Consider the following 15,132-nt stretch of genomic DNA (forward strand, 5'->3'; position numbering starts at 1 on the left):
AAAAAAAAAAAAAAAAAACCATAGCCCTTAATGTTATGATTTATCATTCCATTGAGAAAGTAAGTGGAGAGAGACAGAAGTTAAGAATGAACAGGTTAGGGGGCGCCTGGGTGGCTCAGTGGGTAAAGCCGCTGCCTTCGGCTCAGGTCATGATCTCAGGGTCCTGGGATCGAGTCCCGCATCGGGCTCCAGGGAGCCTGCTTCCTCCTCTCTCTCTCTCTGCCTGCCTCTCCATCTACTTGTGATTTCTCTCTGTCAAATAAATAAAATCTTTAAAAAAAAAAAAAGAAAGAAAGAACAGGTTAGGGCGCCTGGGTGACTCAGTGGGTTAAGCCTCTAACTTCGGCTCAGGTCATGATCTCAGGGTCCTGGGATCGAATCCCGCATTGGGCTCTCTGCTCAGCAGGGAGCCTGCTTCCTCCTCTCTCTCTGCCTGCCTGCCTCTCTGCCTACTTGTGATCTCTGTTTGTCAAAAAAAAAAAAAAAAAAAAAAGAATGAACAGGTTAGAAGTGCGCCTTAAAGGTGTCTCAGTTGGTTATGTGTCCGACTCTTGATTTTGGCTCAGGTCATTATATCAGGGTCGTGTATAGCCTGCTTGGGATTCTCTCCCTCTTCTCCCCACTGACACAGCTGTTCACACTCTCTCTGCTTAGTTCTTTCTATTTTTTTTTTTTCCAGATTTTATTTATTTATTTGAGAGAGACAGTATGAGCAGGGGTGAGGGGCAGGAGGGAAAGGGAGAAGCAGACTCCTTGCTAAGTAGAGAACCTGATGAGGGACTTGACGCCAGGACTCTGGGATTGTGACCTGGGCTAGACACAGATGCTTAACCAACTCAGCCACCCGGGTACCCAAGTGGTAATTATATCTTAAAGATTTTTGAAATGGCAGGGCAAAACTCCCCCCACCATTATAAATTATCTTGAAAAAGATATATAAATGCCATTCTTGAAACTAGGAGATGCCCATTAATACCATGCCAGAGTTTGTAAAATGAAAAATGAAGACTGCTTAAATTTTACAGAAAAGGATGCCAACTAGAGGCAGTTTTGGCTTGACACACAGAATCCTAAAGTTGCTTAGTTATTGAGAAGCACCTGTGATCATTGATGACAATAATGAGTTTATAGGCGTAAAAACTGGAGTTGGTGGAAAAAAATTGTATACCGCGGTCAATTAATACCGCGGTCCCTCTGCATGTAAGCTAGGTCATTTCTGTTTGCCTAACTATACCTCCACTTTAAAACTCCACTGGAGATAGGCTTATTCTCTCAAGAAATTGAAACACAAATCTCCAGACATAGCCATCCTTAGACACCGTGGAGCATGTGGGTAAGTTGCTTTGGTGAAAACATACAAATTACATGAACGTCTGTATACTGAATAATAAAACCTTCAATTTAGTTCCCTGCAGCTCCCAGAACCTTGGTAGCCTTTGCAATAAGCTAGTAACTTTTCTTTTTAAGATATTATTTATTTATTTGACAGAGATCACAAGTAGGCAGAGAGAGAGGAAGGAAAGCAGGCTCCCTGCTAAGCAGAGAGCCCCATGTGGGGCTTGATCCCAGGACACTGGGATCATGACCTGAGCTGAAGGCAGAGGCTTTAGCCCACTGAGCCACCCAGGCGCCCAAGCTAGTAACTCTTTAACCCAGGCAAAAGATTAGAGAATCCTTTACTAGAAGATCTGAATGGTCCCAGAGAATAGACCCACAGAAAATTGGCATTAAACTCCCCACCCAATCTTTCTAGAGAACGCCTGTGAGTTCTAATCAGTGTTTTTAGTACCTTACCCTTGAATATGAATGGTTAGTCATGATTACCACATAGTTATCAAGGAATTCCAGATATTTAATGAAGGCTTCCAGTATAAGGATTACCAGGTAATTGGCAAGAATCATTAGATATTGGATGATGGGGTGGCTAAGTGGTTAAGCCTGCCTTCATTCAGGTCACAATCCCATGGTCGTGGAATCTAATCCTGCATCAGGCTCCTTGCTCAGTGGAGAGCCTGCTTCTCCCTCTGCCTGCTGCTCCCCCTCTCAAATAAATAAATATTTAAAAATGATACTTGATGAAAGGATTCAGTGTGAAAGACTGACAACGAAAGAAATTTGTAGGGGGATGACTGGGTCAGTCAGTCAATTAATTGTCTGCCTTTGATTCAGGTGGGACTGAGTCCCACTCAGGCTCCTTGCTCAGTGGGGAGTTTCCTTCTCCCTCTTCCTCTGCCCCCTCCCTGCTCATGCTCTTTCTTCCTCACTCACTCACTCTCAAATAAATAAATAAAATCTTTAAAAAAAAATAAAGAAAGAAATTTGGGCAAAATAGGTAGCAGAAGAAATTTAATCCTCCATCTCTACCACACCTTCAGAGGACTAAGAGAACATACTCCATCTGTAAAACAAGAACATGATGCTCTATTACTAAAGGATCAGTTGAAGAATAAGGGAATCTTGAAAATTTTTATTAGGGTAACTAAAAGCAAACAGAGACAGTGGAAAGATTGGGAAAGTAAACTCGAGAATTCTTTCTTCAAGTAGGACTAAAAAATTAAGCTAATTTGATCCAGGTTTGATTGATTGATTGATCCAGGATTGATCCTAGAATATAATAAAAAAGAACAAAGAAAATGTAGGGTAGGGGCATCTGGGTGGCTCAGTGGGTAAAGCCTCTGCCTTTAGCTCAGGTCACGATCCCAGGGTCCTTGGATTGAGCCCCACATTGGGCTCTTTGCTCAGCAAGGAGCCTGCTTCCCCCTCATTCTTCTCTGCCTGCCTCTCTGCCTACTTGTGATCTCTGCCCAATAAATAAATAAAATCTTACTAGAATGAAAATGTAGGATAGGAAATTCACCAGAAAATAGCCTAGCATTGGTGGGTATGAACTGACTTAAAGTGCAACAAAGACTCTGCATAGTGAATGAAAAAAGACCCATGCCAAGGCATATTGTAAAATTTCAGAGGACCAGACTATAAGGAAAATACTTTATTTTCAAGAGAGGAAAAACAGAGCTTACCTAGAAACCATAATGAAGGGGCACCTGGGTGGCTCAGTGGGTTAAGCCGCTGCCTTCGGCTCAGGTCATGATCTCAGGGACCTGGGATCAAGTCCCACATAGGGCTCTCTGCTCAGCAGGGAGCCTGCTTCCCTCTCTCTCTCTCTGCCTGCCTCTCTGCCTGCTTGTGATCTATCTCTGTCAAATGAATAAATAAAAAATCTTAAAAAAAAAAAAAAAAAAGAAACCATAATGAAGGATTAGGGGGAAAGAATGGTTTCAGACTTCTCAACAGTAGCACTGAAATCCTAAGGGCAATAGAATACATTGTGAAGGAAAATAATTTCCAACCTAGAATTTTGTGCCCATTTGTATTTTTCAGTTAGCTTTTGAGAATAAATACAATTTATTACACTAAAAATTGTACATCTGCTTCCTTTCTTAGGAATTTATTTGAAGCTGTGCTCTACTATTACATGAGAGTAAATCAAGAGAAAGATGTGGGATCCAGAGAACATGAGATTGAACACAGAAAAGGGGTGAATAGAATTCCTCATTTAATAGTGAAAGGAAGTTCTGAAGAAGCAGGTGTGCATCAGGCCCAGAGAGAAAGTAGTCCATATTGAAGCAGAAGGGATGAGAGTTTCAGCAGGGGACTCTGGAGAGAAAAATGAGCCTCAGTGTACCCACAAACCAACTTCAACAGTTTTTGACACATGATCAGCTTTATTTATAATTCCCTCACATCACATTTTTAAGCCACAAATCCCAGATATTACGCCATTTTCTCCATATACTATTTCTCTAAAAGATTTTTTTCTCTAGAAGAATTTTTTTTATCATAACCACAATACTGTTACCATCTGAAGAAAAGGAAGGATAAATCAGTACCTAGTCTGTGTTCAGATTTCCCACTTTTTTTTTTTTTTAAAGATTTTATTTATTTATTTGACAGAAATCACAAGTAGTCGGAGAGGCAGGCAGAGAGAGAGAGAGGGAAGCAGGCTCCCCGCTGAGCAGAGAACCCGATGCGGGACTCGATCCCAGGACCCTGAGATCATGACCTGAGCCGAAGGCAGCGGCTTAACCCACTGAGCCACCCAGGCGCCCCAGATTTCCCACCTTTTCAGTCTTGGTAGTTTGTATGTTTCTAGGAATGCATCCATTTCTTCCAGATTGTCAAATCTGGTATATAGTTGCTCATAATATGTTCTTATAATTGATTATATTTCTTTTGTGTTGGTTGTGATCTTTCTTTCTTTCTTTTTTTTTTTTTTAAGATTTTATTTATTTATTTGACAGAGATCACAAGTAAGCAGAGAGGCAGGCAGAGAGAGAGGAGGAAGCAGGCTCCCCGCCGAGCAGAGAGCCCCATGTGGGGCTCGATCCCAGGACCCTGGGATCATGACCCGAGCCGAAGGCAGAGGCTTAACCCACTGAGCCACCCAGGCGCCCCTCTTTCTTTCTTTTTTAAGATTTTATTTATTTGGCAGAGATCACAAGTAGGCAGAGAGGCAGGCAGGGAGAGAAAGGCAAGCAGGCCCGCCGCCAAGCAGAGAGCCCGATGCAGGGCTTGATCCCAGGACTCCGGGATCATGACCAGAGCCAAAGATAGAGGCCTTAATCCACTGAGCCACCTAGACGCCCCATGATCTCTTCTTCCATTCATGATTTTATTAATTTGGTTTTCCATTTCTGCTCCGATTTCTGCTCTGATCTTTATTTATTTTTTTTTTTAAAGATCTATTTATTTATTTATTTATTTATTTGACACAGAGAGAGAGAGAGAGAGAGAGAGAGAGAGATCACAAGTAGGCAGAGAGGCAGGCAGAGAGAGAGGAAGGGAAGCAGGCTCCCTGCTGAGCAGAGAGCCCGATGCGGGACTCGATCCCAGGACCCTGAGATCATGACCTGAGCCGAAGGCAGCGGCTTAACCCACTGAGCCACCCAGGCGCCGCTGCTCTGATCTTTATTATTTCTTTTTTCTTGCTGGGTTTAGGCTTTCTTTGCTGTTCTTTCTCCAGCTCCTTTAGGTGTAGGGTAAGTTGTGTATTTGAGACCTTTCTTGTTTCTTGAGGAAGGCTTATGTTGCTATATAACTTACTCTTATGACTGCCTTTGCTTTATCCTGATGATTTTGAACAGTTGTGTTTTCATTTTCGTTTGTTTCCATGAATTTTTAAATATTGTGTAAAAGATTTTATTTATTTATTTGACAGAGAGATCACAAGTAGGCAGAGAGGCAGGCAGAGAGAGAGGGAGGGGGAAACAGGCCTCCCCACTGAGCAAAAAGCTCGATGCGGGACTCAATCCTAGGACCCTGAGATCATGACTTGAGCTGAAGGCAGAGGCTTTAACCCACTGAGCCACTCAGGTGCCCTTAAATTTTTTTTTTTTTAATGAATGGGTTGACCTATTCATTCTTTAGTAGGATGCTCTTTAGGCTCCATGTATTTGTGTTCTTTCCAACTTTCCTCTTGTGATTAAGTTCTAGTTTCAAGCATTGTTTTCTGAAAATATGCAGGGAATGATCCCAATCTTTTGGTTGAGACCTGATTTGTGACCCAGGATGTGATCTATTCTGGAGTTCCATGTGCAGTAGAGGAAAAAAAGTGCATTCTTTTGCTTTGGGGTGGAATGTTCTGAGTATATTTGTGTTGTCCATCTGGTCCATTGTGTCATTTAAAGCCTTTATTTCCTTCTTGATCTTTTGCTTGGATGATCTGTCCATTTCAGTGAGGGACGTGTTAAAGTCCCCTACTGTTACTGTGTTATTGTCAATGTGTTTCTTTGATTTTGTTATTAATAGGTTTATATAATTGGCTGCTCCTATGTTAGGGGCGTAGATATTTACAATTATTAGATCTTCTTGTTGAACAGACCTTTTACATATGATATAGTGTCCTTCCTCATCCCTTATGATAGTCTTTGGCTTAAAATCTAATTTATCTGATACAAAGATTGTCACCCCTGCTTTCTTTCGATGTCCATTAGCATGGTAGATGGTTTTCCACCTACTGAATCATTTTAAATGATTTTAAATCTGGAGGTGTCTTTGAGTCTAAAATGAGTTTCTTGCATAGACCATATCGATGGGTCTTGTTTTTTTTTGTTTTTGTTTTTTTTTTTATCCATTCTGATACCCTGTGTCTTTTGATTGGGGCATTTAACCCCTTTACATTCAGGGTAACTATTGAAAGGTATGAATTTAGTGCCATTGTATTGCCTGTAAGGTGACTGTTACTGTATATTGTCTCTGTTTCTTTCTAGTCTATGTAACTTTTAGGCTCTCTCTTTACTTAGAGGACCTCTTTCAATATTTCCTGTAGGGCAAATTATTTTAGTTTTTATTTGTCCTGGAAGCTTTTTATCTCTCCTCCTATTCTCAATGACAGCCCAGCTGGATATAGTACTCTTGGCTGCATATTTTTCTCATTTCATGCTCTGAATATATCATGCAAGTCCTTTCTGGTCTGCCAGGTCTCTGTGGATAGGTCTGCCTATCTAATGTTTCAACCATTGTAGGTCCTCTCGTCTGAGCTGCTTTCAGGATTTTCTCTTTGTGTCTGACACTTGGAAGTTTTACTGTTAGACGAGGGGGTGTTGACCTATTTTACTGATTTTGAGGAGGGTTCTCTGTGCCTGCTGGATTCCGATGCATGTTTCCTTCCTCATATTAGGGATGTTCTCTGCTGTAATTCGCTCCAGTATATCTTTTCCCCCTCTCTTTCTGCTTCTCCTGGGATCCCAATTATTCTAATATTGTTTCATCTTATGGTATGTATCACTTATCTCTTGAATTCTTCCCTCATGATTGAGTAGTTGTTCACCTCTCTTTTTCTCAGCTTCTTTTTTTTTTTTTTTAAGATTTTATTTATTCATTTGAAAGGCAGAGATTACAAGTAGGCAGAGAGAGAGAGGAGGAAGCAAGCTCCCCACTGAGTAGAGAGCCCGATGTGGGGCTCGATCCCAGGACTCTGAGACCATGACCTGAGCCGAAGGCAGAGGCTTTAACCCACTGAGCCACCCAGGCGCCCCTTTCTCAGCTTCTTCTTCATCATTTGGTCTTCTGTATCACTAATTCTTTTCTTCTGCCTCAATTATCCTAGGAGTTAGAGCCTACATTTTTTTATTGCACCTCATTAAAATTTTGATTTCATTTTGGTTAGATTTTAGTTCTTTTATTTTTCTAGAAAGGAATTCTCCAGCTAGTATCTTTATAATCGTCATTCTGAACTCTAGTTTGACATCTTTGTAATGTCCCTATTGATTAAGTCCCTTGCGGTCAGTACTGCCTCTTGTTTTGTTTTGTTTTTTCTTTAAGTTTTTCCGTTGTGTCATTTTGTCCAGAGAATAGATGAATGAGAGAACAAAATGTTAAAAGGTAACAACTACCCTCGAAAAACAAACATTAAAAAATCAGAAGAGAAATGAAATCGGGGAGGAAGAAAGGGGAAAGAAAAAGAAGAATGTGATCAGGCTGGTGAACAGAGCAGAGCCACACACTAGATTTTGGCTGTATCTTGGTCTATTAAAGGAAACCGCCTCCCAAAATTTTAAGGAAAGAAAATCATGTATATATTTAAAGGAAAGAAAATCAAGTGTGTGTGTATATACACACACATATACATATACATACTTACACACACAAAATAAAGGTAAATATGATGAAAGGATGGAATATGACTGTAAAGATGAAAATTTAAAAAAAAGAATTGATAAGTTTATTGAAAAAATAAAGAAAAAAAAGTTAAAAAAAAAAAATAATGTGACCAAGCGGGAGACTAGAACAAAGCCATATACTAGATTTAGGATATATTTTGGTCTTTTAGAAGAAACTGTATCTCGGCTTAAATAAACCGAGTTGCAATTTAAAAAAAAAAAAGAAACTATATCTCAAAATTTTAAATAAAGAAAAACAGATATATACACAAAAAATAAGGTTAAATATAATGAAGAGATAGAATATGACTATAAAAATGAAAATTAAAGGGACGCCTGGGTGGCTCAGTTGGTTAAGCAGCTGCCTTCGGCTCAGGTCATGATCCCAGCGTCCTGGGATCGAGTCCCACATCGGGCTCCTTGCTCGGCGGGGAGCCTGCTTCTCCCTCTGCCTCTGCCTGCCATTCTGTCTGCCTGTGCTTGCTCTCTCCCCCTCTCTCAATCTGATAAATAAATAAAATCTTTAAAAAAAAATGAAAATTAAAAATTTTTAAAAAGTAATTGATATGGTAGGATGGTTAAAATGGGAAAGAGGAAAAATTAAATAAAAATAGAAAAAAAACAAGGAAAATTTTAAAAATCAACTTTGAAAGACAAAAGAATCTTGGGGAAAAAGCCATAAATTCTATGTGCTGTACTCCCTAACGCTGGAGTTTTTCAGTTCACATTGATCGGCATACTTGGTCTTGCCCAGATGTTCTTGCTGATCTTCTAGGGGTGGGGTTGTTGCAGTGATTCTCAAATGTCTTTGCCCTAGGCAGAATTGCTCCATCCTTGCCAGCGGCTAGGCTAAATAATCTGCTCAGGTTTGCTTTTCGGTAGCTTTCATTCCTCGAAAGCTTTCTGTACAGCTGTACAGCTGTGGAGGACAGGAATGAAAATGGCAGCCTCCCAATATCTAGCCCTGGAGGAGCCGAGAGCTCGGGGCTCCCCCGTCAGTGATCCCTCAGAGAAAAGCAGTCAATCACACCTGTCTCCCTGGTCTCCGTAGGCACTTTCTGCTTGCCCAGCCTGTGATCGAGCGTTTTTATCTCTGACACACAGCCCCGTTTGGAGTTTCCAAACCCAGATGATTCCTGCAGCGCATTCCAATGCTGCTTCTCCCTGGGGAGGAAGGGAAGTCTCCCAGGATCTGCCACTTGTTGAGTCCCTATTCAAAGAGCAGTTGCCTGACTGTACCTCGGATCCAGTTTATGGTAACAGCAAGCTGAGAGCCCACTCCTTGGCTCCATGTCTGCAGCTGGCTTCCCTGCTCCGATACTTGGGAACTCTGCCTCACTCTGGCACCCCCGGTCTTTCTGTGACCCTAAGGGTCCTGAGACCACACTGTTCCAGCAAGGATTCCATCCCCCCGCTTAGCCACTGGAGTGATGTCCCTTAGTGGAACAGACTTCTAAAACTTCTGATTTTGTGCTCTGCTGCTTTGTCATTTGCTGAGGCTCCCTCCATGGTCTGTCTTCCTGTATATCACCTTGGATTCTCTTTTTTGCATGTCTACCCTTCCAGAAAGTGGTCACTGTTCTGTTCATAGATTTGCTGCTGTTCTTTTCTCTTCTGTCTCCTGTTGAGTTTGTAGGTGTTCAGAATGGTTTGATAACTATCTAGCCGAATACCTGGGACTAGGTAAAATTTAGGTCTCCTACTGCTCCACCACCTTGCTCCTCCCTCGATGAGGGTCCTTTTTTTCAGATTTTTTCCTTTTTTTTAAGATTTTTATTTATTTATTTGAGAGAGCACAAGTGGTGGCGGGGAGCAAAGGGAAAGGGAGAAACAGATTCCCAGCTGCGCAGGGAGCTCAACATTGGACCTGATCCTGTGGCCCTGGGATCATGACCAGAGCTAAAGGGAGATGCTGAACCAATTGAGCCACCCAGGCCCCCCTCTTCAGATCTCATAGTTTATTTTAGTAGTCTTCAAAGTAAAAACATTAGCATGCCTAAAAATATTCATGCAGTGTTAATAAAACTTCAGGTTTCTTTTTTTGGATACACATTTCATATACATAATAGTCTAGTGTTATACATAGGGATTATATTAAATCTGGATCCAGTCAGAAAATAGAAACCACACATTAAAAAGGGAAGTTTAATATTAAGAATTAACTATGGTTATCGATTGGAATAATGAAGGATTGACTAATAAAAAGTAATGAGAGGGGTTCTTGCATGGTGCATATGGTTAAGTGTCTGATTCTTGATTTCTTCTCAGGGTTGTGAGACTGAGCCCCACAGTGGGCTCTGCTCAGTGCCGCATCTGCTTAAGACTCTCTCTCCTCTCCCTCCCCCCTTCATGAGTTTGAGTTCTGTCTCTCTCTAAAATAAATAAAACAAAGAAGAAAAGGTAAAGAGACTATTTTAAAGCATATAAGAGTAGACAAAAGGAGCAGCCACCCTAGGACTGAATTCTAGACGTTGTAATGCGCAGAGTGTGGCTCACTGATGATAGAGAAGTTGCTGTAGAGCTGTGTTGGCAGAACTTGTTGAAATTCTGTCTTGCATGCAGAGGAAAGCTCTTCTGTAGAAGGTGGTTTTCTGGAGGCACTCTGCTACACAACTCTCTGTAGAGGGAAGCTGCTCTGTGCATTGGGCACTGAAGAAACTGCCAACATTTGTGGGAACCTGTTGGTAGTGAAGCTGAGAGTGCCGCAGGAGAGGGGCATACAGGCTAGAGCCAGGAAGCAAAAGTCTTCCTATAGTGTTTATCCAGCAGCATCTGCTGACCGCTTCATCTGGCAAAAGTAAAACATTGAAAGGCCCAAATCTATTTTCTTAGAAAACTCAAAATGGATGAGCTTGGAATTGATAATTGGCAGAATTAAATGCTTTTTTGGCAGGGGTTGGTGCTGGTGGTGGTAGTAGTTGACAGTAATAGAAATGTGGGAAAGCTGGTACTTAATTTCATTTTCTCATTGAGCTGGTAAATTTTTTAAGGCCTGTAATAGTATGAAAAGTCTCTCTTCACAGAGCAAACTCTTTTTTACTCTCCTATATATTTATGAAGATGTTTGAGGATGAATTGGAAAATAATGTATATAGCAAGGATTTTAATTATTTACTAGTTTCTGACTTTTAACTTATCATTTGTCCTTTAAAGTTTGCCATTATACTTCTTCAGAGAAATAGTATGCCAAGATATTATTTAAATAAGATTGTAATATAGATGTCCTTCTGCCTGCCAGCCTTTGCTCCCGTACTTTTTTTTTTTAAGGCAGAAACAGAGAGAGGGGTAGCAGGCTCCCCACCAGGCAGAGAGCCCAGTGCGGGGCTCGATCCCAGGACCGTATCATGACCGGAGCCAAAGGCAGAGGCTTAACCCACTGAGCCATCCAGGCGCCCCTGTTCCTATACTTTAGCTAGAAAAATTTTTCTCCATCTTAACACTTTTCCACCGGCTAACTCTTTCATTTTTCAACTTTCACTGGTTGGTTCTTCCTCTAGGAAACCTTCCTTGGCTTTTGTAGAGTAGGGTAGGTGCTGTTTTGTGTATGCTAGGATCCTGTGCTCTCCCTGAAAACATCATCTGGGCGATGCCCCTTTAGTTGTACTACCAACATTCCCCCACAGCCACCCCAGGGGAGAGCAAGAAGTGTCTTGTTCACTTCCTTTTTCTTTTTTTTTTAAAGTATGTTCCACACCCAGTATGGAACCGGGTGTGGGGCTTGAAGTCTCAACCCTGAGATCAAGACTTGAGCTGAGATCAAAAGTTGGACACTCAACTGACTGAGGCACTCAAGTGTCTTTGTCTTGTTCCCTACTTTAAATGCCTAGAGTTTAATTAATTACCACATACTTATTATATAATGTTTTATTAAAGATTTGTGGAGTGAATACAATGGGAAACACGGTGCTCTTCATTTGATTAGCAGCAGTAGGATCTACTGCCACATCTAGTATACCTCAGACTTCATTTTTATTTTGTTACAGCTTAGTTTTTTTATGGAATTTGTAGTATTATTTGTATATCTATTATAAACGACCTTGAAATACCTACATCTCACTCTCTTCCAGGTTCCTTTTTTGCCAGGAGATTCAGACCTTGATCAACTAACAAGAATATTTGAAACTTTGGGCACACCAACTGAAGAACAGTGGCCAGTAAGCTTTCATACATGTTCTTTGAAATTTTGTTACGACTCTGATGCTGTCATGTAGGTATTACTTAAAGAAATGTATTCATTTTCTTAAGTTACTAGTAATACATACTTTGAAAAATTTATGTCAAATAGAAAGTTAAAATTGTGGTATACTGTCCAGCCTCCTTTGTACATGTTGCCCTTTCTCCATCCCAATAATTCCCATCCCAGGGTTTATCACTGTCAGTTTGGTAGAAAATCTTGCTGTGAGGATAAATACACAAGCATATAAGCATAGAGTTGCATTTTCTGTCTTTTCTTTAATAAAAATGGGATCATACCATATAATTTTTTTTGCAACCAACTTGCTCTTTTTTTTTTTAAATAAGATTTTATTTATTTATTTAACCGAGAGAGACACAGCGAGAGGGAAAACAAGCAGAGGGTAGTGGGAGGAGAAACAGGCTTCCTGCTGAGCAGGGAGCCTGATGCAGGGCTTGATCCCAGGACCCCAAGATAATGACCTGAGCTAAAGGCAGACGCTTAACTGACTGAGCCACCCAGGCACCCCTCACTTGTTTATTCTTAAAATTGTAATCCTTTAGATTTTCCTTCCTCTTATAGCCCTATCTCCTGAGAATAAATAATAGAAAAGAGACATTTTAATCAGACTTCATCTTCTGATTGAAACTGTGGTATACAAATTTTTTCAAGCTCTGAATAGCTATAGGAGTCTCAGCAGGGGTTAGAGTAACCAGCTTAACCTTGCCGTAGTACCAGAATGGCTAAGTCATAGCAGCGTTCACAGTACAAGGTCTTCTCCACAAGATTACGAATAAACTGGGCCATGGTTCCAGGATGGAAAGTCCAGTGCGCAGGACAGTCACTGAATCTGACCAAATGATTTTTTTTTAAGTTTTTATTTTTTTATTTTATTTTTTTTAAGATTTTATTTATTTATTTGACAGACAGAGATCACAAGTAGACAGAGAGGCAGGCAGAGAGAGAGAGGGAAGCAGGCTCCCTGCTGAGCAGAGAGCCCGATGAGGGACTCTATCCCAGGACCCTGAGATCATGACCTGAGCTGAAGGCAGCGGCTTAAACTACTGATCCACCCAGGTGCCCTGACCAAATGATTTTTGACAATGGTGCAAAGCAGTTCGATGGAAATCATTACATTCTCCATTTGACAGTTTTAGTTCTTCATCTGAGAGCTATATGCCTTTCAGTCCCTAAGTTTGAATTATAAATATTTTACAGGACATGTGTAGTCTTCCAGATTTCGTGACATTTAAGAGTTTTCCTGGAATCCCGTTACAACACATCTTCATTGCAGCAGGAGACGACTTGCTAGATCTCATACAAGGCTTATTCTTATTCAACCCGTGTACTCGAATTACAGCGACACAGGTATCTTAGCATATCTTTCTTTTAATAGGAAATACGGGAATCTTAATTCTGGCATAGATAAAATAAAAGTAGAATTTCTTGAGATTTTTTACCATTCTTTAAATACTGTAAAGATGTGTTTTAGTTTTAAGGAATAACAAATTTTATCTTGTCCCCAAGCTACAAGCTGTTCAGACTGGTATTAAATTACATCATGTACACACAACAACAGGAGAATTTACTTTTGTTAAGGAACGTATAAATACATATTTATTTCATAATTAATTGGCTTTCAAGTAGTATACCTAGAGAAGAAAAAATAAGAAGCATTCTGTATTTGTTAAAATAATGGTTGTGCTAAGCTTAATGCCAAAAGTGTTTCGGTTTTTTTCCCCATGAAATGCAGTCCCAATATCCATGCTAATCATTGTCATAGTCAGAAAATGATAATGGGGAAGAAAATAATACAGTTCTTCTTCCTTTCTTTCTTAAAGATTTTATTTTTAAGTAATCTCTATACCCTACATGGGGCTCAAACTCAAAACCCCGAGATCAAGAGCTGCATGCTCTTCTGACTGAACAAGCCAGGCACCCCAAAAATTGTATAATTTTTTTTGTTTTTTTTTAAGATTTTATTTATTTGACACAGCACAAGGAGGGATAGAGGTAGACAGATGGAGAGGGAGAAGCAGGTTCCCTGCCAAGCTGAGAGCCCACCATGCAGCCCTTGACCTGAGCCAAAGGTAGACACAACCAGCTGAGCAATCTAGGCACCCTGTATAGTTCTTGATACAACTTATGCTTACAAGAGATTGAAAGATACTCCAAACAGAACAGACATTGATACTGACCCTTGTTTAAGGGAAATAGGAATCAAACTCAAAAAAAATTAGGGAGACCAAGAATGTCTGCTCTTATAAAAGAAGAGAAAAATGTTACCAAACAAAAAAATAAAAGCCCTATAGATTGGTGGGGCAGGGGCGGAATCAATTTTCTTTGTCTCAAAAATAAGCACAAGACAAAAAAGGACAGTGTCACAAACATTTAAAATTGGGGCAGGGAAATGCAGGAATGCATCACAGTACAATGATTAGAGTTCATAAAGTAAGACTGATTAAAATGAAATGTCCCAAGTCTTCATATTTAACAAACCATGTTAATGTACATTATACCAAGGATTCAAAGGGATTTTTTTTTCACTTAAGTTTATTATAAGCTACCAAATCATTGTCTAATGCATTTCTTTCTTTCTTAATTTTTTTTTTAAGATTTTATTTATTTATTTGTCAGAGAGAGAGAGCACACAAGCAGGCAGAGTGGCAGGCAGAGGCTCCCTGCGGAGCAAGGAGCCCAATGAGGGATTCGATCCCAGACCCGGGGTTCATGACCTGAGCTGAAGGCAGCAGCTTAACCAACTGAGCCACCCAGGCGCCCCATAATGCATTTATTTCTATAGGCCATCTGTTTTTGGCAGTATATAATGCTACATTAATACATATATGCTAGATATTTTACCATCAGAATTTCTTTTCTGATTTCAAACAAATATCTCATTATTACCTTTCCACCTTTATACATATACTTATTACCTCCATCAAAAGAAACTTGAGACTAGGTCACATTATCTAGAAAGTTGTTTTCCTTAGTAGTAAAACTCAAAATTTATAGAAAAATACTAATTGTGACAACTTATGTGTGTTTTATTGTGATAGAATGCATTTTTATTTTATTTTATTTTATTTAGATTTTATTTATTTATTTGACAGACAGAGATCACAAGCAGGCAGAGAGGCAGGGGGAGAGAGAGAGGGGGAAGCAGGCTCCCTGCCGAGCAGAGAGCCTGATGTGGGGCTCGATCCCAGCGTTCTGGGATCAAGTCCCACATTGGGCTCCTGCTTCTCCCTCTGCCTCTGCCTGCCATTCTGTCTGCCTGTGCTCGCTCTCTCCCCC

The 15,132-nt window shown here is 40.4% G+C and overlaps 1 protein-coding gene across 2 annotated transcripts in view; it reads left to right on the top strand.

Annotated features, from left to right (window-relative positions):
- CDK7 (cyclin dependent kinase 7) overlaps positions 1-15,132 on the top strand; it is a 42,341-nt gene that overhangs the window by 22,653 nt on the left and 4,556 nt on the right. For both annotated transcript variants that reach the window (XM_059418009.1, XM_059418011.1), the window contains 2 exons: positions 11,729-11,815; positions 13,054-13,203. In XM_059418009.1, coding sequence (XP_059273992.1) covers positions 11,729-11,815; positions 13,054-13,203 — 237 coding nt within the window. The remainder of the gene's footprint in view (positions 1-11,728; positions 11,816-13,053; positions 13,204-15,132) is intronic.

Source organism: Mustela nigripes, chromosome 12 (assembly GCF_022355385.1).
Source record: "Mustela nigripes isolate SB6536 chromosome 12, MUSNIG.SB6536, whole genome shotgun sequence".
NCBI classification, from domain to species: domain Eukaryota; kingdom Metazoa; phylum Chordata; class Mammalia; order Carnivora; family Mustelidae; genus Mustela; species Mustela nigripes.